The sequence below is a fragment of the Rhincodon typus genome, chromosome 4 (assembly GCF_021869965.1).
Source record: "Rhincodon typus isolate 14 chromosome 4, sRhiTyp1.1, whole genome shotgun sequence".
NCBI classification, from domain to species: Eukaryota; Metazoa; Chordata; class Chondrichthyes; order Orectolobiformes; family Rhincodontidae; genus Rhincodon; species Rhincodon typus.
The window spans coordinates 6,960,939-6,982,810 of record NC_063335.1 but is presented as its reverse complement, the minus strand read 5'-3'; the positions used below and the strand labels follow the sequence as shown (position 1 = coordinate 6,982,810).

Sequence of the window (21,872 nt, the reverse complement as noted above, 5' to 3'; positions counted from 1 at the left end):
CGGCCTCCAACCTCACCGTTCCCCGACCCCGCACTGCCCGCTTCTATCTCCTTCCCAAAATCCACAAACCTGACTGCCCTGGTCGACCCATTGTCTCCGCCTGCTCCTGCCCCACCGAACTGATCTCCAACTATCTGGACTCCATTTTCTCCCCCTTGGTCCAGGAACTCCCTACCTATGTCCGTGACACCACCCACGCCCTCCACCTCCTCCAGAACTTCCAATTCCTCGGTCCCCAACACCTCATCTTTACCATGGACGTCCAGTCCCTCTACACCTGCATTCCCCATGCAGATGGCCTAAAGGCCCTCCGCTTCTTCCTGTCCCGCAGGCCCGACCAGTTCCCCCTCCACTGACACCCTCGTCCGTTTAGCCAAACTCGTCCTCACCCTCAACAACTTCTCTTTCAATTACTCCCACTTCCTACAGACAAAGGGGGTGGCCATGGGTACCCGCATGGGTCCAAGCTACGCCTGTCTCTTTGTAGGTTACGTGAAACAATCCCTCTTCCGTACCTACACTGGCCCTAAACCCCACCTCTTCCTCCGTTACATTGATGACTGTATCGGCGCCGCCTCGTGCTCCCACGAGGAGCTCAAACAGTTCATCCACTTCACCAACACCTTCCACCCCAACCTTAAGTTCACCTGGACCATCTCTAATACCTCTCTCCCCTTCCTGGACCTCTCTGTCTCCCATCTCGGGCAACCACCTAGAAACCGATATCCATTTCAAGCCCACCGACTCCCACATCTACCTAGAATACTCCTCCTCCCACCCACCTTCCTGCAAAAATGCCATCCCCTATTCCTAATTCCTTCGCCTCCGCCGCATCTGCTCCCAGGGTGAGGCAGTCCACTCCCGTACATCTCAGTTATCCTTGTCTTTCAAGGACTGCAACTTCCCCCCCTCAGTGGTCAAGAACGCCCTCAACCGTGTCTCCCACATCTCCCACAACTCATCCCGCACACCCCGTCCACGCAATAAGAACCAAAAAAGAATCCCCCTCGTCCTCGCGTACCACCCCACCAACCTCCGGATCCAACGCATCATCCTCCGACACTTCCACCATCTGCAATCCGACCCCACCACCAAAGACATCTTTCCCTCCCCACCCTTATCTGCTTACCGGAGGGACCACTCTCTCCGTGACTCCCTTGTCCGCTCCACACTCCCCTCCAGCCCCACCACACCCGGCACTTTTCCCTGCAACCGCAGGAAGTGCTACACCTGCCCCCATACCTCCTCCCTCACCCCCATCCCAGGCCCCAAGAAGACTTTCCACATCAAGCAGATGTTCACCTGCACATCTGCCATTGTGGTATACTGCATCCGTTGTACCCGTTGTGGCCGCCTCTACATCGGGGAAACCAAGCGGAGGCTCGGGGACCGCTTTGCAGAACACCTACGCTCGGTTCGCACTAAACAACTGCACCTCCCAGTCGCGAACCATTTCAACTCCCCCTCCCATTCCTCAGACGACATGTCCATCCTGGGCCTCCTGCAGTGCCACAACAATGACACCCGAAGGTTGCAGGAACAGCAACTCCTATTCCGCTTGGGAACCCTGCAGCCCAATGGTATCAATGTGGATTTCACAAGCTTCAAAATCTCCCCTCCCCCTACCGCATCCCAAAACCAGTCCAGCTTGCCCCTGCTTCCCTAACCTGTTCTTCCTCCCACCTATCCCCTCCTTCCACCTCAAGCCGCACCCCCATCTCCTACCTACTAACCTCATCCCGCCCCCTTGACCTGTCCGTCCTCCCTGGACTGACCTATCCCCTCCCTAACTCCCCACTACACACCTTTACTGGCTCCATCCCCGCCTCTTCGACCTGTTTGTTTCCTCTCCACCCATCCTCTCCTCTATCCATCTTCTATCCACCTCCCCCTCTCTCCCTATTTATTTCAGAACCCCCTTCCCCTCCCCCATTTCTGATGAAGGGTCTAGGCCCGAAATGTCAGCCTTCCTGCTCTTATGATGCTGCTTGGCCTGCTGTGTTCATCCAGCTCTGCACCTTGTCGCTGATAGCTAATTTTGCGTTTATTGTTTAGAATTTGCCAAAATCTAATATATTATTAATTCATGAATGGGTACAAATAATTCTATTGACTCTTCTTCCTCGTCCCTTCCTTCCTCTCGGTCTCGCCCTGTTGCATTCTCCAGGTCATACAGCACAGAAGCAGACTTTTCGGTCCAACTTGTCTGTGCCAACCAGACATCCCAATCTGTCCTAGACCCACTTGCCAGCATTTGACCCGTAACGCTCTAAACTCTTTGTCTTGGATTGCACAGTGTATCCAAGTGGTTCTTTTCGGATTTGGTTAAATGTAATTAAGAGAAGTTTCAACAACAGCAATTTGCTTAAATATGAACATTTATTGATTAATAATGAAAGACAAAAGAAAGGAACGTTTATTAAGTAAATGAAAAGAATGAAAATAAAAAGAGGAGAGGGAAAAAAACAATGAGCCTCGCGCCCTTCTGCCTCTCCGGGACCCCTCGATCGACAGCTGGTCTGGAGGCTGAAGTTGTTCCTGGCACCGTTCGCAATCCCAGTCCGAGGTGAAGTCCGGTGACTTGTAATAAACCTCTCTCTCATATACAGTGTAACAAACAGCAAGCCATAGGAAAAAACTACAGAAAAACGCGTTGATTGTGCTGGCTTTGGCACATACAGGAATGTTCACAGGACTCATTCAAGGTCATGCAACTGTCAAATATCATCAACAAGTTTAGCCCTTCAGCCCATCCTATACAATCCACTCTGATGATATTTGACAGCGCATGTTACGATTGCAGGTGCAGGTGCAGATGCAAATCAGTGACAGCCACGCAAGAAAATATATTAAGAGTATGTAACCTACATTAGAAGATTAAAACTAGAATGAAAATAACGTCACCAGTATGAACAAGGCAACAATAGGATGTATCATCAAATTAACGATTGCAGTGGCCCTAGGGGACCAACCCTTAAATATGTATCCCACCACTGATGTACGGTCAAGGTCGTGATGGAACGAGTAAGTTGTGCCACCTGACTGAAGCAACCAGAGTATCATCTACCTTTTTCTATTAGTCTTTTTCTATTCGTTAGTCTATTTACATAATTTGTTCTAAAATTCAGTATATTTCCAGATTCAGGTTCCTTAATTTGTTTTTTTTTTAATTCTCCAATTTGCTATTCACAGATCACCTCACCCAATAAAGTAAAATAACATCATACCTGGACTCAATTTCTCCACCTCTCTCCCTCTGTATCTGTCTTGAGGATACTTCTTTCATATGCTTCTTTCCTTGCCAATTTTATGAATGATTGTATCATTGAGTGGTAACTACTTCCATATGCAAGTCCCCCCCACCCCACTTTGAGCTGCAATATACATAGTGTCAAACAATGCAGCTCATTAGGCTTTACCTTCAACTTACGCTTCCCACCTTTTATTTTTCCCGGGGTTTCCTTACAACAGACTCCTACACCACCTAAGTCTTCGCTCAGCCTTCATTCACTTACACTAACTGTCCTGATACATTATAATTTCACCTACTGGTTTAGTCGTACAAAAGCTCAAGATGGGGTATCTGAATGTCATCTGATGAGCCCTTTTACTTAGTTGACCATTACTCCTTCCAGAGTATATATTCTTTCATTTCTGTAACATTCTGACATAATAACTAAACACTTTTTTTACTTTGATTATAATTCTTCTTACATCCCTTTCATTAATACTACTTTTGTTGTTTTAAAGTCAGCTTCTCTATGGATTTTTGTGTCAGTGTCTTATCATTGAAACTATCTTTTTGTGCTCTTCCAAGCCACACTAATCTTTTTGTTACATAGGTGCACATTTCTGAGATCCATTCTTCAGTGCATTTTTTTTTATATATCGTCTCATGTGTCCCAAGACCGTGTCACATATTCTTGATTCACACATGATCTTACCAAATGACCTATGAGGTTTTACTTATCTTTCCATGTATGGTCCAGATGCCTTGGGTAGTGGCTTGATCACCAATCCAGTCTTAAAAAGAAAAACAAGGACACAAACATCACCAAGGGAAAGTTATCAGTTTGGTGCTTTTCTCTAAACTTTCTTTTCACTAAAATGTATTTTAACCTCAATTGCCATTTCAAAAATATTATTCTAATTTTTTTTCCCTCTGCCACCAGCCTCCACCCCTAATTTACCTCATTTCATCCAATTTTGCAACTTAACTCTTACCACCATGTCTTATTCCAGAAATCTGTAGAGATTTGTAGTCCATGGAACATAATGTTTTAATATTTTAAAACCAAAGTCAAACATTTCTGTTTGATTCAGGCACAACATACTGTTTGTTCTTTCTGTCAGATGACCCACTTTTTCTTAAGAAAGTTACATGATAATTCATGCTAGAAATTTGATGTATATCTATGTAAGGTTGTCCAAATTCAATGTTGTGTTTATTCGCTCAAAGCCACTAACCATTTTTGCATGCATTAGAAACCACTGAGAGTGTGTTCATACACTTTATCATTTCCCAGAATCCCTTTAAATTTTCAGGTAACTATTCCATTTAAATGTTTTGGCATACCAGGGCGTGTGAGTCTGAACATAGTTTTTGCTGTTTTGAAATTCCTGATACTCAACACAATTAATATTGCCACAGTTCTTCCCCAACACTGAAACGTGCTGTTGATGAATGATTTGATGGGTTGAGTGTGCCTCATCCATCACTGTGTTGTGATGGTGAAATTTGCAAACAGCCTTGGGTGTCTCCAATTTCTTTTTAAAAAAAAACACAAACCAGCTCCATCCATTCCATGCCAAGCAGAATAGGTTAATTAGTATTAATCTACTACAGATTCAAAAAAGGGGTGGAGCGTAAACTCCTGCACATAATTACATCTATCTCTCCTCCTTCTTGAAGGAAGGAAAAGCCCACTCCTTCGTTAAATTTGCCTTTCCTAAATTCCTCACCCACAGTTGCTTTTTCAACATTCCAATTTCCCTATCACTTGGATATTAACGACAAGTCCATCTTATCATCTGAAATTACAGATTGTCTCGTGTAAAAACAGTATTTAGAAGTTCACTCTGGCCTGAAAATGAAATTCCAAACATGGTAATTTCTGGAATTAAAATTTACCCAGTCCAGGCATAACACCGAGCCAATTCCTAAAAGTAAATTTTTACCAAGCTTTACGAACCTCATTTTTGAATCAACATTTCGTAGATTTTTTTTTTGCTTTACAAACCACTGATGGTTTCTTAAAAGGACATTACATTAACCATACATGCTTCACATAGATACAGGCACACAACATACTTTCAAATCACCATATGTTCCCAAAATGCAAACTAACTTCAAAGTATCCCCAGATCTCGAGCTCCAGGGAACAAAAAGACAGAAATTGTGTAAGACGACATTTTGCAACCAACGAACAAACAAAGCTGCATTCAGATCAGACCAGATCACGAACAGTTAACACATCTCCAAGGTTCAATGCACTTGCACAGTGCAGAAACTGGTCTCCAGGCCCCTCTTTTTACCAGTTATAACTCCTATCCTATCAGGAGTTGTAATTGTGCTAACACATAAGCTACAGGCCCAGATCCCAGTGCCTGCCGCATTCCACCCTGGAATACAATAGGTCTTCAGAGCATCAGGGTGCTTTTCCCTTCTCTTGCACATGTTCACGAATCCTGCTCTTATTGCCAAAAATATCTTGGATCACGGAGTGTAAGATCACGGCGGGGTAAGAAAAGAACCTCACGCCCTTCTGCCCGTCAGGGACCCCTCAGTCGACGGCTGGTCTGGAGGCTGAGTTTGCTCCTGGCACCTTTCATGATCCTGAAGTCCAGCAACTTGTAATGAAACTCTCACTGTCATACAGTGTAACAAACAGCAAGCCACAGAACAAAACAACTACAGAAAAACGTGTTGGTTGTGCTGGCTTTGACATGTACAAGAATGTTCACAGGACTCATTTAAGGTCATGCAGTTGTCAAATATCATCAACAAGTTTAGCCCTTCAGCCTATCATCAAACCCTTCCTATTCATGTACCCATTCACATGCCTTTTAAATTTTAATTGTATCTGCCTCCACCACTTCCTCTGACACTATGTTCGATACACACACTACCTCTGCGTGAAAAAGTTACCCTCTTCTTAGTGGAACATACACTAATAGACTTCCGTTACACCTTCACAGGTCAGGGATACAGCTATGAGTGCAATGGTTGAAATTTATCGTCATGTTGGGGAGAAAGTACGTGCTGACCTCATCAAAAAGGGAGTTCCACAAGTAAGGTAAGTTAGTTGAATGAGTTAATGATGATCAGTCATTTTAATTATTGTTTGTCATGAATGTTCAACAGCAGTGAATTTAACAAAAATGTAAGTTGCTGGAAAAGCTCAGCAGGTCTTGCATCGTCTGTGAAGAAAATAGTCAGAGTTAACATTTTGGGTCCGGTGACCCTTCCTTAGAACTGAGTCACCGGACCTGAAACGTTTAACTCTGACTATTTTCTTCACAGATGCTGTCAGACCTGCTGAGCTTTTCCAGCAACTTCTGTTTATTTTCCTGTTTATAGCATCCACAGTTGTTTTGGTTTTTATTTAGCAGTGAATTTAATAATATTAGTTCAACAACTTCAACATTGTCTCTTGACATTGGTTTGTCTTAATATAAGCAGTGAAAATTTAATGTCTGAAAATTCTAAATGTTTATCAATTGGTGATGTATATATTTAAAAATAATGCAAAATACTAATACCTGGTTGAATTGGACTATGTATTAATAGCAGAATAAAAGTCAGCACTGGCTGAAAGCAAGAACTTGGAAACAAGATATAGATACTGGAGGAAAAATAAATGTTAAAATGGAGAACCAAATTCTGGGTTTGAAGTTGAACTCATTGTTTGGTTGAGAAAGCTGTAAAGTACAAATTGGAAAATGGGGTGCAATATTTCCTGCTTGCTTTGGGCTTCACTGGATATTGCAGCAGCTTACGACGGTGATGTGTTGACATGGCAACTGACCAGAATTTTTAGGTGAAGCTTGCACATGTTGCGAGGAGGTGTTCAGCAAAACTGATCCTCCTCCAATTAAGTATTTTACTTGCATTATTCCTTGTCCTTTCCTATAACCAACGTAATCTTATAATACTTTGATCACTGTTCCCAAATGTTCCTTAGTTGTTGGAACTACTTGGCCCACTTCATTCCCCAGAAACATTTTCCAGCATTGCCTCATTTCTTGTTGTTTTGAAAATATACTAATAAAGAAATGATACCCCCTCTTCACCATTTGCACTATTTCTTTCCCAGCCTATATTCAGCCTAATGTCTCCGTTATCATGGCACTACAGATGTTTACACCTCTTGTATTTTTCTTGCTAACATGTAATGTTACCATTATTGTTTCTTAATAATAACCAGATGTAGTTTTATTTTATTCCTTCAAGGGATGTGGACTTTGCTGGCTGGACCAACATTTATTGCCCATCCCTAATTGCTTATGAGAAGGTGGTGGTGAGCTGCTTTCTTAAACCTCTACAGTCAATGACAAAATATTATCGTTGATTTCACTTGATACAACTTGGCCACCTTCAATTAAAATTCCACCTAAATGCAGGTCATCATAAAATGTCTTTTCTTGCCTTAGATACTGACTGACTTATCAGTAGGGAATTACTTGAATGTTCAAGTAGTAATGGGAAAAAAATTGGTTGTTTCAGCCATTGACCTTGTTTCCTCGGGCTCAACACCTCCAAAGTAACATTTGTGGCTTTTTCCATTGCATCTCTCTTTCTAATTGAACCAATAACATTGACAGAACTGGAAAGAGAGTTGTGTTGAAAGATTTTGAATAATTAGGAAATGAACTAAAAAGCGGAACCCCCGTGGTGGTAATGTCAGAATTACAAACTGAGTACAGATAAACAGGCTTAGGATCAATAAAGTTGCAGAGTTAAACGGGTGGCTTAACGATTGGTTTGTGGGTAATAAGTTTCAGTCATGGGATACTGGCACCAGTACTGGGGTAGAAGGGAATTGGTCTTGTTTGCCAGGCTTCATTTGAACTGTGTTGGGACCATTGTCCTGGTGATTCAAATATCTAGGGCTCAAGGAGCAAAACAATATGATGGCATTGCAGGTCAACTACTTTGATACTGATACCCACAGTGGGATGGAAGGCACAGTGTGTGCAAGCATTAAATAAGGTCAAAGGAGAGAAAATATTGGTAAAATGGCAAAATTTAATGGCTCTTAAATGTGTGTAGTATTTGGAACAAAATAAATTAATTGATGGCATAAATAGAGATTAATGTATCTGATCTTTTAGCCACTGTGGAGATATGGTTACAGGGAGATCAAATATTCAGTGATATGTGACTTTTTGAACAGGAGGCAAAAAAGGAAGGGCGGTGGGATAGCTTTGTCTGCACAAGATAGAATAAGTACAATACCTGTAGCAAGAAATAATCTGTATCAAATAATGTAGAATCCTTAACAGTGGAGTTAAAATTAACAAGGCTAGAGAAGTTGCTGGTGAGAGTATATCTGGGCCTTTTAATAGGAGCTGTTGTGTAGGACTGAGAATAAGTCAGGAGATAATGAGGGCATGTAAAAAGACAGCATGTTAATCATGGGTGACTAAAATCTTCATATAGTTTGGGCAAATCAAATTGGCAAAGGTAACCACGAGAAAGAATTCATAGAGAATAGTTGGCGTTTCCTGAAACAGTATGTTGTGGATCTAACCTGGGTTCAGGTTATTTTGGAACTGTTAGTGTGTCATGAAGTAGGTTTAATAAATGATATGAGTGAAAGATCCTCTAAGGAATAGTGACCATAACATGATATATTGAGCATTCATTTTTAGAGGGAAACTTGGGTCAGAAACAAATGTGCTAAAGTTAAATAAAGATATGGATGATGGTAGACTTGGCCAGAGTGGACTAAGAAACAAATTTAGCAGAAAAGACAGTTGAGGAATAAATGGCAGATTTTTAAGAAAATAGTTTGATTCGCAGCAAAGGAATATCCCAATGAGAAAGAAGGGCTGTAAGATGGGGATAAATTGACAATTGTTTACCAAAGATAGTATCAAATTGTATGTTTGTTCTTTCAATGTGCAAAGATTAGTGGTATATCTAAGGATTAGAATAGTTTTAAAGGTGGACAAAAGATAACCAAAAAGAAGTAAAAAGGGAGAGAATAAACAATGATGTCAAACTAGTTTATAATATTGGAAGGGACAGCAAGAGTTTTTTTAAATATAAAACAAAAGAGAGGGCAAAGTGAATATAGACCCCTTAAAGAATGAAGCTGGTGAAATATTATTGGTAAACCAGGAAGTAACAAAGGAATTGAATAGGTATTTTGCATCTGTCGTCGGAGTAGAAGACACTAATAGCATTCCAAAAAGACTAAATAATCAAAGAGCTAAAAGGGTGAGGGAGAAAATGAACACCATAACTTTGACTAGAGAAAAACTGCTAGGGAAAATAAAGGGGCTAAAGGCCAATAATTCCCGTAGACCTGATGTTTTGTATTTTGGGATTTTTAGAGGAAGTAGCTACAGAGATAGAAGATTGCTAACAGTGCATCAGCTAAGAATCATTACCGACAGGAAAAGTCCCAGAGGTTTGGAAACTATTAGTGTAACACTTTCTTTTATTCAAAAGGAGGGAGACAAAAATAAATTGTAACTATAGGTCAGTTAGCTTAACATCCATCATTGGGAAAATGTTGGAGTCTGTTATATAGGACGTAATAGTACATCATTTAGAAATGCATAATGTAATCAAGTTGTGTCAACATGATTTCATGAAATGAAATCATGCCTAACAAATCAATTATAGTTCTTTTGAGGAGGTAACAAACAAGATGGGTACAGGAGAGCTAGCAGATGTAATATATTTGGAGGTGTTCAATAAGGTACCACAAATAAGACTACTTAATAGGATAAAGGACTAGTTAAATAATAGAAGACAGAGGATTGGGGCACTTTCAGGATAGTGACTCATAACAACTATTGGAATTTCATGGGAACCAGTGCTGGTGCCACAATATATGTTAATGATTTGGATGACAGAAGTGAATGTACTATAGTTAAGTTTGTGGGTGACACCCAAGTGGGTAGGTGGGAAGACAATGGGGTTAATACAGAATTTATAGGGGGAATGTAGTAGGTTATGTGAATGGACATGAACTTGGCAGATGGAATATAATGTGGGAAAATGTAAAGTTATGCAGTTTGGCAGCACTCATGGAAGATCTGAGTTTTATGTAAATAGGGAAAGGTTGCAGAATACTGCAGTACAGAGGAATTTGGGGATCCTTGTGAACGAGTCACAAAAAAAATCACGCTCAGCTTCAGTCGGTAACATAGAACGCAAATGGACTGAAAGGGAACAGGGTGTAAACGTAGGGAAATCTTGCTAAAAATTTACAGGGTACTGGTCAGCCCATATCTGCAGTACTGTGATCCTTTGGTCCCTTTATCTAAGGAAAGATATGCTGGAATTGGAAGCTGTCAAGAGAAGGTCCACGAGGTTGATTCTAGGTATGGAGGGATTTTTTTATGAAAAGAGGTTGAGTAAGTTGGGCATTTAACTCATTTGTGTCAGAAGAATGAGAAGAAACCTTACTGTTAGATTCTTAAGGGAGTTTGACAGGACAGATGGGGAAACGTTGTTTCTTTTTGTGGGAGAGTCTAGGACCAGAGGGCATAATCTCAGAGTAAAAATTGCCCATTTAAGACAGATGGATTTTTTTTTTTCCCTGAGGGTAATTAATATGTGGAATTCTTTACCTCGGAGGGTGGCTGACGCTGCATTATTAAGTATATTCAAGGCTGAAATAGATTTTTAATCAGCAAGGAAATCAAGGGTTATGTGGGTAAGGCAGGAAAGTAGAATTGACATTTCAGATCAGCCATGATCTCATTAGTGAAGCAGACTCGATGGGCCGAAATCCTTATCTGCTGTCTGCTCTACAGCTTATGGGCTAACCGTGAGCACAGTTCAAGTTGTGAAGTGTAATTCAGTATTTTCTGCAACAATTGAAAATAGATGCTTTTAACAGCAGATTTTTGCTCTGAGTGGGAAATTCTTTGATCAGGAGATTTCCTTCTCTCTTTCCTTCCCATGTGATCCTCCTGCTTCCAAAGTAAAGTTTTTGAGTACTGGATCTTTTTTGAAGGTTATTTTTCACCTGCGGCATTTATATAATTGTGTATTAAAATGAAGAAACTGCAATGGTTACTGGAATTAAGTTTAAAAACTTATACTTCTGCAACAAGTAGTCCACTGTTGCAATTCCTCCTAAGTCAAATTCTCTTAGACTTGATTGGAACAGTGTTAAAATCGAAAGGAGGTGGAGTGGGGGTAGGGATTTTAATTTTTCATTTTTCTGAAAAAGGACGAGTTAGCTTTGTGTCCTTGCAACTTGCAGTTCTCCTCTGCCATTCAATGTAATCATAACAGTTCATTGACAAACGTATGAAATATGAGTAGATGTAGACCATTCAACCCTTCAGGCTTTGTCCACGATTCAATAAGATCATGATTGATCTGTTTGTCAGTAACCTTTTTGATTCCTTTGCTTCAGGAGGCAGTGGAAATGGGGCAATTAAATATTTTTAAGACAGAGATAAATCGGTTGTTGTGAGGCAGAGAGTTCCAGAGTTGCATAACCCTCAAAATAAAAAACCTTGCCCTAAAAGGGAAACTGCTAATTTTCAAACAGTGTCCCCTAGTTCTGCATTCACGCAGATGATGAAGCATCCTCTCCTTGTCCATCTGGTCAAGACCAAACAGGATTTCACACGCTTGAGTGAAGTCACCTCACTCTTCGAGACTCTAGTGGAAACAAGACCAGTCTGACCAACCCAAATCCTCATAACTGAACCTGCTCATTCCATCCAATAAAACTTTTCTGAACTTTGCCCAATGCATTTCCATCCTTCCTTTTAACTAAAAAAAAATAAAATTGCACATGATACTTGAGATGTGATCATCCATGCTATCTATGTCCATCTGGAGCCTCCCTATTTCTTTTTGACAACTATTTTCCTACCTATCTTTGTGTCTTTTGTAAATTTAGCTACCTCACTACCGCTGTCTCCCTCTCACCCGCTTTTCTTCCCTCGCTCTTTCTCTCTTTACTGTCACTGTCTCTCTCTCTCTTTCTCACCCCCCCAAGCTCTGTCCATCCTTGATAGCTAGCCACCCTACCTCATATTAATCTGTAAATTCCCTGTGGAAATCCCTTGGGAGTAATGGACGCAAAACCACCCTCCGAGGCACTGAAAAGGCAAACCCTCAACCAATGAGTGAAAGACTGAGAACTGATGCATCTTTAAGATCCCATCGTTAGCAAAGAATTGGAATGAAGCAGAAGGAAGCAACTCATAGATATTTGTGATCCAGAGTATTGTCAGATCTGTGCTTCTCTTGCCTTTTTTTTCCCCTTTTGGCAACCAAAATTGTTTTGTCTTGCCTTGTCTTTTTTGTCTGTTTGTACATTCATGGGAGTTTTAAGAAACTATTAGAATTTAAATTCTGATGGAGAGACTCCAAACTTGAAATGTTAACTATTTTCTTCCCACAGATGCTGCCAGACCTACTGAGTTTCACCAGCAATTTCTGTTTTTGTTTCAGATCTCCAGCGTCTGCAGTTCTTTGTTTTATTTTAGAATTTGTTATTGAGTTATAATTTAGCAATTCAACTTGTCTATTTTTTGCCCCTGTTTGGTTATAATAAAACAGTTTGGTCATAATAAAGTTACTTTCTTGTTAATGGAAATTTCCTGGTGAGCATATTCTTTTAATCTGAGTTAAAGTTTGGTAAAATTGAGTGGTTTAATCAAATCTTTGCATTTGTATTAACTTTGGGAATAGTAAAGCTTGATTTTCAGCACACAAATCCAGTGACACATGACACTGAACTTTCTATACTCAGCATAGTTCTCACTTTTATTATAAATCAGTCATTATGAATACTTTTCCCCTTTGATCCAAAAATCATTTGTCTTCATTTCCCTTCTAGGAATGAACCTCAACTGAACCTGACCCATCTCTTCTTTGAAAGCTGACCATTTGTTTTATTCCAGTTTTGTCTATCAATTTTTGATTTGATTTGCCTGAAACAAATCCGTTCTCACTTCATTAAAATTGTTTCTCTTACTATTAAAATAACAGTGTGGAGCCGGAGGAACACAGGCCAGGCAGCAACGGAGGAGCAGGAAAGTTGACGCTTTGGGTCGGGATCCTTATTCACCTTGTTCCTCCAGCTCCACACTGTGTTATCTCTGACTCCAACATCTGCAGTTCTTACTATCTCTCTTACAATTAAGTTTTTGTAGTTAGGAATATGATGAATCTCGACTTTATGATACTCTGATCAGTTGACTTAACGTTTCTGTACTGGCATTTGATCATCTTGTCCTATGTCTTTGGCCAGAGCTAGATCCAACAATGCTTCCTTTTGTAGTTGTAATGGAAACATAGTGATCTAGCTATTCCCTTGATATGCTTCAGAAACATTTCTCACTTTCTGCCCTTTACGTTATCATTCTCCCCTATTTGTATAATAAATCTCCTGTTGTTTTAATAATTCTGTGTAGGTTTTTCATTTTTCTGTAATTTTCAGTGCAAGTTTATTTCTCCATATCTTGCCTCTGGGTTGTGGCCTATTCAATACATCAAGTAGTATTAATTGTTTCTTAACTGTAAGTAAATACGTCTGCCCACGACCCTTTCAGAGTATTCTCTTTGTCTGGACTATAATGCTCTCCTTAATCATTGCTGCTACTCCTCCACCCTTCTTGTCCAAACACCTTGTATCCAGGAATATTTTGTAGCCAGTCTGGCTTTCTTTTGTACCTTTTTTTTGATTGAAGTGTCTTTTATTGCTTCACTGTTGTATGTCCGTATCACTGTCTGTACTTGCAACTCACTGACTTTATTTACTGCAGTTATATCCATACTCAGTAAACCTAATTCAGGTATGATTGCATTCCCTCTTAATTTGACCCCCACCTTTGGGAGGAAAAATTCTTCCATGCATCCATCATGAATGGAATTTTAAAACATCAGTATTTTTAAACATCAACTTCTAATACTAGGCTCTCCCACAAGGAGAAACATCCTTTAAGCGTCTTCCCTGTTGTATCTTCTCAAGGTCTTGTATATTCTAGTAGATATTTCAAACCTTTGGTCCTTCTGAATTCCAGTAGATACAGGCCCCTCCTGTCCAACTTTTTCTCATAAACTAGTAACCTTATTCCGAGAGATTAGTTGACTGAACCTTCTCTGAGCTTGCAATGCATATACATCCTTGAATAATTAAGGATACCAAAACTCAAAGAAATGAAACTGGAAGGGTCACCTGGCTTCGACCTAGACACCAGAAAAGACAACGGCAGAAACAGCTCTGTCAACTGTGCAAAGTCCTCCTCACTAACATCTGGGGGTTAGTGCCAAAATTGGGAGAGCTTCTCACAGCCTTGTTAAGCAACAGCCTGACATAGTCATACTCACAGAATCATACCTTACAGTCAATGTCCCAGACACCACTGTCACCATTCCTGGATATGTTCTGTCTCACTGGCAGGACAGGCCTAGCAGAGGGGGTGGCACAGTAGTATACAGTCCGGAGGGTGTTGCTCTAGGAGTCCTCAACATTGACTCCAGACCCCATGAAGTCTCATGGCACAGGTTAAACATGGGCAAGGAAACCTCCTGCTCATTACCACATATCGTCCTCCCTCAGCTGACGCATCAGTACTCCTCAATGTTGAACAACACTTAGAGGAAGTGCTGAGAATGGCAAGGGCACATAATGTACTCTGGGTGGGGGATTTCAATGTCCACCACCAAGAGTGGCTCGGCAGCAGTATGACTGATCGAGCTGGTCGGGTCCTAAAGGACATAGCAGCTAGACTGGATCTGCGGCAGGTAGTGAGGGAACCAACAAAAGGGAAAAACATACTTGACCTCATCTTTACCAATCTGCCAGCTGCAGTTGCATCTGTCCATGACCATATCGGTACGAGTGACCATCGCACAGTCCTTTTGGAGACAAAGTCCCATGTTCACATTGAGAACAACCTCCATTGTCTTGTGTGGCACTATCAATGTGCTAAGTGGGACAGACTTCGCACAGATCTAGCAACTCAAAACTGGGCATCCATGAGGCACTGTGGGCCATCAACAGCAGCAGAATTGTACTCCAGCACAATCTGTGTAGCCTCATGGCCCGGCAAATCCCCCACTCAACCGTTATCGTCAAGCCAGGGAATCAGCTCTGGCTCAATGGAGAGTGCAGGAGGGCATGCCAGGAGCAGCACCAGGCATAACTGAAGATGAGGTGTCAACCCGATGAAGCCACCAAACAGCGAAAGCAGCAAGTGATAGACAGAGCTAAGCGATCCCACAAGCAACGGATCAAACCTAAACTCTGCAGTCCTGCCACATCCAGTCGTGAATGGTGGCGAACAAGTAGACAACTCGCTGAAGGAGGACGCTCCACAAATATCCCCATCCTCAATGATGGAAGAGCCCAGCACATCAGTGCAAAAGACAAGGCTGAAGCATTCGCAGCAATCTTCAGCCAAAAGTGCCAAGTGGATGATCCATCTCTGCCTCCCCCAATGGTTCCCAGCATTACAAATACCAGTCTTCAGCCAATTTGATTCACTCCACGTGATATCAAGAAACGGTTGGAGACACTGGATACTGCAAAGGCTATGACCCTGACAACATTCCGGCAACAGTACTGAAGACTTGTGCTCCAGAAGTTGCCGCTTCCCTAGCCGAGCTGTTCCAGTACAGTTACAATACTGGCAACTACCCAACAATGTGGAAAGTTGCCCTAGTAATGCAGGACAAATCCAACCCGGCCGATTACCGCTCTATCAGTCTACCCTTGATCATCAGTAAAGTGATGGAAGGTGTCATCAACAGTGCTATCAAGCAGCACCTGCTCAGAAATAACCTGCTCAGTGATGCCCAGTTTGGGTTCCGCCAGGGCCACTCAGCTCCTGATTTCATTACATCCTTGGTTCAAACATGGACAAAAGAGCTGAATTCCAGAGGTGAGGTGAGAGTGACAGCCTTTGATATCAGGGCTGCATTCAACAGAGTGTGGCATCTAGGAACCCTAGCAAAACTGGAATCGATGGGTATCAGGGGGCAAACTCTCCAGTGGTTGGAGTCATACCTGACACATCGGAAGATGGTCGTGGTTGTGGGAGGTCGATCATCTCCACTCCAGGACATCTCTACAGCAGTTCCTTAGGGTAGTGTCCTAGGCCCGACCATCTTCAGCTGCTTCATCAATGACCTTCCCTCCATCATAGGGTCATAGTGGGGATGTTCACTGCGCAATGTTCAGCACCATTTGTGACTCCTCAGATACTAAAGCAGTCCATGTTCACATACAACAAGATCTGGACAATATCTAGGCTTGCACTGACAAGTGGCAAGTGACATCATTGCCACACAAATGCCAGGCTATGACCATCACCAATAACAGACATTCTGACCACCATCCCTTGACATTCAGTGGTGTTACCATCACTGAATCCCCCACTATCAACATCCTGGGGGGTTACCATTGACCAGAAACTCAACTGGACTCACCACATTAACAGAGTGACTACAAGAGCAGGCCAGAAGCTGGGAATACTGTGACGAATAACTCACCTCCTGACTCCTCAAAGCCTGATCGCCATCTATAGGGCACAAGTCAGGAGTGTCATGGAATACTCCCCACTTGCCTGGCTGAGTGCAGCCCCAACAACACTGAAGAAGCTTGACATCATCCAGGACAAAGCAGCCCGCTTGATTGGCAGTACATCCACAAGCATTCACTCCCTCTACCACTGACGCTCAGTAGCAGCAGTGTGTACTATCTACAAGATGCACTGCAGAAATTCACCGAAGATCCTCAGACACCACCTTCCAAACCCACGACCACTTCTATCTAGAAGGACAAGGGCATCAGACGTAGGGGAACACCACCACCTCTAAGCCACTCACCAGCCTGACTTAGAAATATATCGGTGTTCCTTCACTGTTGCTGGGTCACAATCCTGGAGTTCCCTCTCTAATTGCATTGTGGGTCAACCCACAGCAGGAGGACTGCAGCGGTTCATGAAGGCAGCTCACCACCACCTTCTCAAGGGCAACTAGGGTTGGGCAAGAAATGCCGGCCAGCCAGCGACGCCCATATCCCACAAATGAATGGAGAAAACTGTACATTGTACTCCACTGTTGTATACAATGGAGCAGCACATCCATCTTTTTACTTTCCATTTTCTTTGCAATTATCAACAAAGTTCGGTTTATCCCCTAATCATCTGCTGTACCTGCATACTGGCTTCTTACTTCTCACATAACAGTGCGCCTCATCCTCTGTACCTCAGTTCTGCAGTTTCCCTTGATTGAAGTAATAACAGCAAAGCAGCATAAGAAATAGGAGTAGGCCAATTGCCCAATTCCACCATTCAGTAAGATCATGGCTGATCCACCAGTCGTCACGTTCACTTTCCTGCCCTTTCCCTGTAACCCTTGATTCCCCTACTGATCAAAATTCTATCCATCTCAGCCTTAAATAAACGCAATGATTCTGTCCCCATAGCTCCCTGTTCCAAAGACACTCAGCCCTCAGAGAAAAAAATCCCCCTCCTCTCAGACTTAAATTGGTGTCCCTTAATTCTTGGACTATACCCTCTGATTCTACACTGTCCCATAAGGAGAAACATCCTCTCACTTTACCCTGTCAAACCCCTTAAGAATCAGATGTGTTTCAATGTGATCACCTGTCATTCCTCTCAACTCCCGTGAGCAGAGTCCCAACCTGTTTAACATTTGATCGTAAGACGATCCATCCTAGTGAGCCTTCTCTGACCTGCCTTGAGGTCAAAAGTCACACGGCACAAGTTATAGATGCAGTTTATTTGAGGACACAAGTTTTCGGAGTCTCACTCCTTCTGGACTATAAGCTGGTGTTGTGTGATTTTTGACCTTGTCCACCCCAGACCAACACCGGCACCTCTACACCATGAACTGCCTTAAATAAGTGGACCAAAATTGTTCTTGTACTCCATCCCCCTTGAAATAAGGACCAACATTACACCTATGTGCTAGCTTTCTGTGTTTCATGCACAATATCCCCAAGTCCCTTGGTGTTGCAGCATTCTGCAATTTTTCTCCATTTAAATAATGCTCTTCTTTTTGTTCTCCCCTTCAGAAAGGATAGCTTTGCATTTTCCCTCATTATACTCCATTTGCCAACTTTTTGACTATTTACTTGACCTGTCAATATCTCTCCGTAAACTGTTTGTATCCCTCTCGCAACCTGCCTTTTCATCCATTTTTGTGTCAACTGTAAATTTGGTACCAGTATATTCACTGCCTTCCCTGATCCTTGAGAAACCCCACTGGTCACAGGTTGCCAACTTGGAAAAAGAACCCCTTATCCCCACTCCTTGTTTCCTGCTCTTGAGCCAGTTCTCTATCCATGCCAATAGACTACCTACAACACTATGGGTTCTTATGACTTAACCGTTTCTGAAGTAGCTTGTCGAATGCTTTTGGGAAGTTCAAATACAAGACATTTACTGGTTCTCCCTTCTTTCTGCCCATGTGGACAAGTTCACATTTTCTCACATTATACTCCGTCTACCATACTTTTGACCACTCACTTAACCTATAAACCCCATGTAGATTCCTTATTTCATCTTTGCAACTTACTTTTCTACCTGTCCTTGTATCGTCGGCAAATTTACTAATGGTACATGTGATCCCTTCATTTAAGTAATTTTAAAGACCATTTATAAATTGAGGCCCCATTCCTGTGACGTACCCCTTGTCACATCTTGCCAGTCTAAAATCAACCTTTTTATTTCCCCCTCTGCTTCCTATTCGCCAACCAATCCTCTGTACATGCCCATATGTTATCCCTTATACCATAAGCTTCTATTTTGTATAGTAAGCTTTGTGAGGGACCTTCTCAAATGTCTTCTGGAAATTGGAGTACAGATTGTAGGAGAGCACTGTCTTTGGTCCCACCACACCACTGACATGACATGAAGTTAAATATTTTACCCAGTTACTATTGTGACTAATTATCCACTTTATCTATATTAGGTTCAGAATAAAGAGATGTCAACCAGGTTTCTTTAATCAACTTACTGATTTATTTTTTAAACCAGACATATTCATCAAAGATGCAAAACTAATTAACCCACAGTTTAAAATGTGGAAGTATAAACATCTTCACTTCTAAATATCACTGACATCTATGCAAACAAACGTGCGCATTAAAAAAAAAGGAATCTTTCTCTGGGGTAAACATTTGGCCTGAAGTATTTAGTAATTCTTAAGATAAATAAAAAGGCAAGTTATGAAATGTTCCGGATTGTCTTCAGTCTGGCATGCTTGTATACATAGATGTCTCACCATACCCAGATTGTTGTCACTAGGATTTTTAAAACTCTTCATTCAGGCAATGACAAGAGGAGGCTCTCTAGAAGCCTTCAAGGAGAATCACAATTTCAGTTACAGATGTGCATATTAGGAGCAAGGCACTCTGCTCTTAGAGCTTTCTCTACCATTCATAAGAGCCTCTCTACTTTTGTGTTAAATTCACCTCGCAATGAACAACATTGTTAGCTTTCCTAATTATTTGCTGCACCTTCATGCCAATGTTTTATAATTCGTGCACAAGGACATCCAGACTCATTTGCAACTCAAGAGGACAATCTCTCTCCATTTTGATGTGATGCTTCTATTTTATTCTTTCTCTGAAAGTTGGCAATTTCACATTTTCCCACATTGAATGCCGTTTGCCAAATCCTTGCCCACTCACTTAACCTATCTCTTTTTTTGAAACCTCCTTTGTCCTCTTCATAATTTAGTTTCCTTCTTATCTTTGTATCACCAGCAAACCTGGCAACTAAAGTTCCCATTCCTTCTTCACAGAAATTAGCCAAGTGAATCTTCACTGAACTCATCTAAAACAATTACATTTTTCAAAGGAGATCAAAATTGTACTCATTACTGCATAAGTGGCCTCACCAAGATCATGAATAGTTGCTGTAAAATTACTCGACTCCTAAATTCCAGTCTCCTTACAACTAAACACCAACATTTCATTTAACTTCTTGATCATTGCTGTACCTGTGGCTCATGCACCAAGACACCCATATCCCTCCATCTGAGTCCTGTAATTTCTTGCTATTTATATAGTACACTGCTGTTGTGGTAACTTCTAATTATTGACCATTGGAGATGGAGTACAGGTTTAATGTCGTTCTATTCAAATAGTACAGGAAGAGTATCATTCCAGTTGTCTGGTTCTGAGGATTTGTCAGACTTCAGCTCTAACAGTTGTTCCCCCTATCTTTTCTTTAGTTATGGTCATTGGTTTAAGTTCTTTTCTCTCTGTCACCACTTGATTTTCAAATGTATTGAGGCAGTTTTCTAAATCTTCTACAGTGAAAACAGCTAGAAATACTTGTTCAATGCCTCCACAAATCCCTAATTTTCCATTATCAATCCTGCAGACTCAGTCTCTAGATTACCAACCCTCCCTCTCATTACTCTTTTCCAATTCAAATACTTGTAAAAACTTTGAATTTGTCCTTTGGTTTTCTTTAGTACTTGTTCGTCCTTCAAGAATGTCCAATCTCCTGACCTGCCACTAACCATTGCAGACTTAGTAGTCCTTTTCAATTTGATACTATCATTAACTTCCTAACTTAGCCAAGCATGATGTATCTTTCTCAAGGAATCTTTCTCAATGGAATACATCTTTGCTGAGACTTATTAAATATGTGTCCCAAACTCTGCCACTGCATCTCTATTTCCGAGGTATTAATCTAGTTTCCATGTTCACTTCAGATAGGCTTGCCTTCATACAGTTAGAGTTACTTAGGTTCTAAAACCAGTATTTTAAACCTTCTTAGAAACTTCTCTTCAAACTAAACTTGAAATTCAGCTTAGAATTAGAAATACTGTCTAGAAGCTCATTTTGAAATGTCTTAATGATTTTCTAAAGCAGCATGTTGGAAAGCTGACCAGAGGAGAGGCTACTTTGGATCTAGTGCTATATGATGAGAAAGGGCTAATTAGGAACCTTTAGAGATGAGTGACTACAACATGAAATAATTTTATATTTGAAAGTAAGATTGCTTCAAAATGAATTATGTTGTTAAATAAAGGTAATTATGAAAGCATGAGGAACAGGTTGGCTGAGGTGGCTTGGGGAAATAAATTACAAAGGCACGACTCAGCGTTGGAGTGGTCTTTAAGTAACTATTAGATGGCTTATAGCAGCTATATATTCCTTCGAGATGCCAAAACTCAAAAAGACAGCCAACTGCGGCTGACAAAGGAAGTTTAGAATTGTGTAGGAAATAAAAGAAAAGGTTTATGAAGTACTAATAAATCTGTGGTTTGGGAAGCCACTTGAATACAGTGAAGGAGGATCAAGAAACTGATAAGGAAAGGAAGAATCGAGCCAAAAAACAACAAAATAGACTGTAACAGTACTACATGTACATAAAAAGGAAACATTTGTCTAAGACAAAATGGGACAATTAAAAGCAGAATCAGAAGAATTTAGCATGGGGGGGTGGAAAAAGAAATTGCAGAGAAGTTTAAATGATTACTTTGTGTATTTTCACTGAAATTGATATAAGAAATACTAGGGAGAATAAAGAGTTTGAGGAAATTAGTAAAAGTAAGAAGGTTTTGTGGGAGAAATTAATGGGGCTGACAGTTGATAAATTGGTGGGACCTAATCATCTATATCCAAAATGAATAAAGGAAGTGTTCAGAAATGATTGATGCATTGTTAGTCGTC

At 41.2% G+C, this 21,872-nt stretch overlaps 1 protein-coding gene across 1 annotated transcript in view; it reads left to right on the top strand.

Annotated features, from left to right (window-relative positions):
• The window catches only part of LOC109917082 (CLIP-associating protein 1-like), a 180,902-nt gene that overhangs the window by 22,927 nt on the left and 136,103 nt on the right, over window positions 1-21,872 (top strand). Inside the window, exon 6 of the mRNA XM_048595633.1 lies at window positions 6,199-6,296. Coding sequence (XP_048451590.1) covers window positions 6,199-6,296 — 98 coding nt within the window. The remainder of the gene's footprint in view (window positions 1-6,198; window positions 6,297-21,872) is intronic.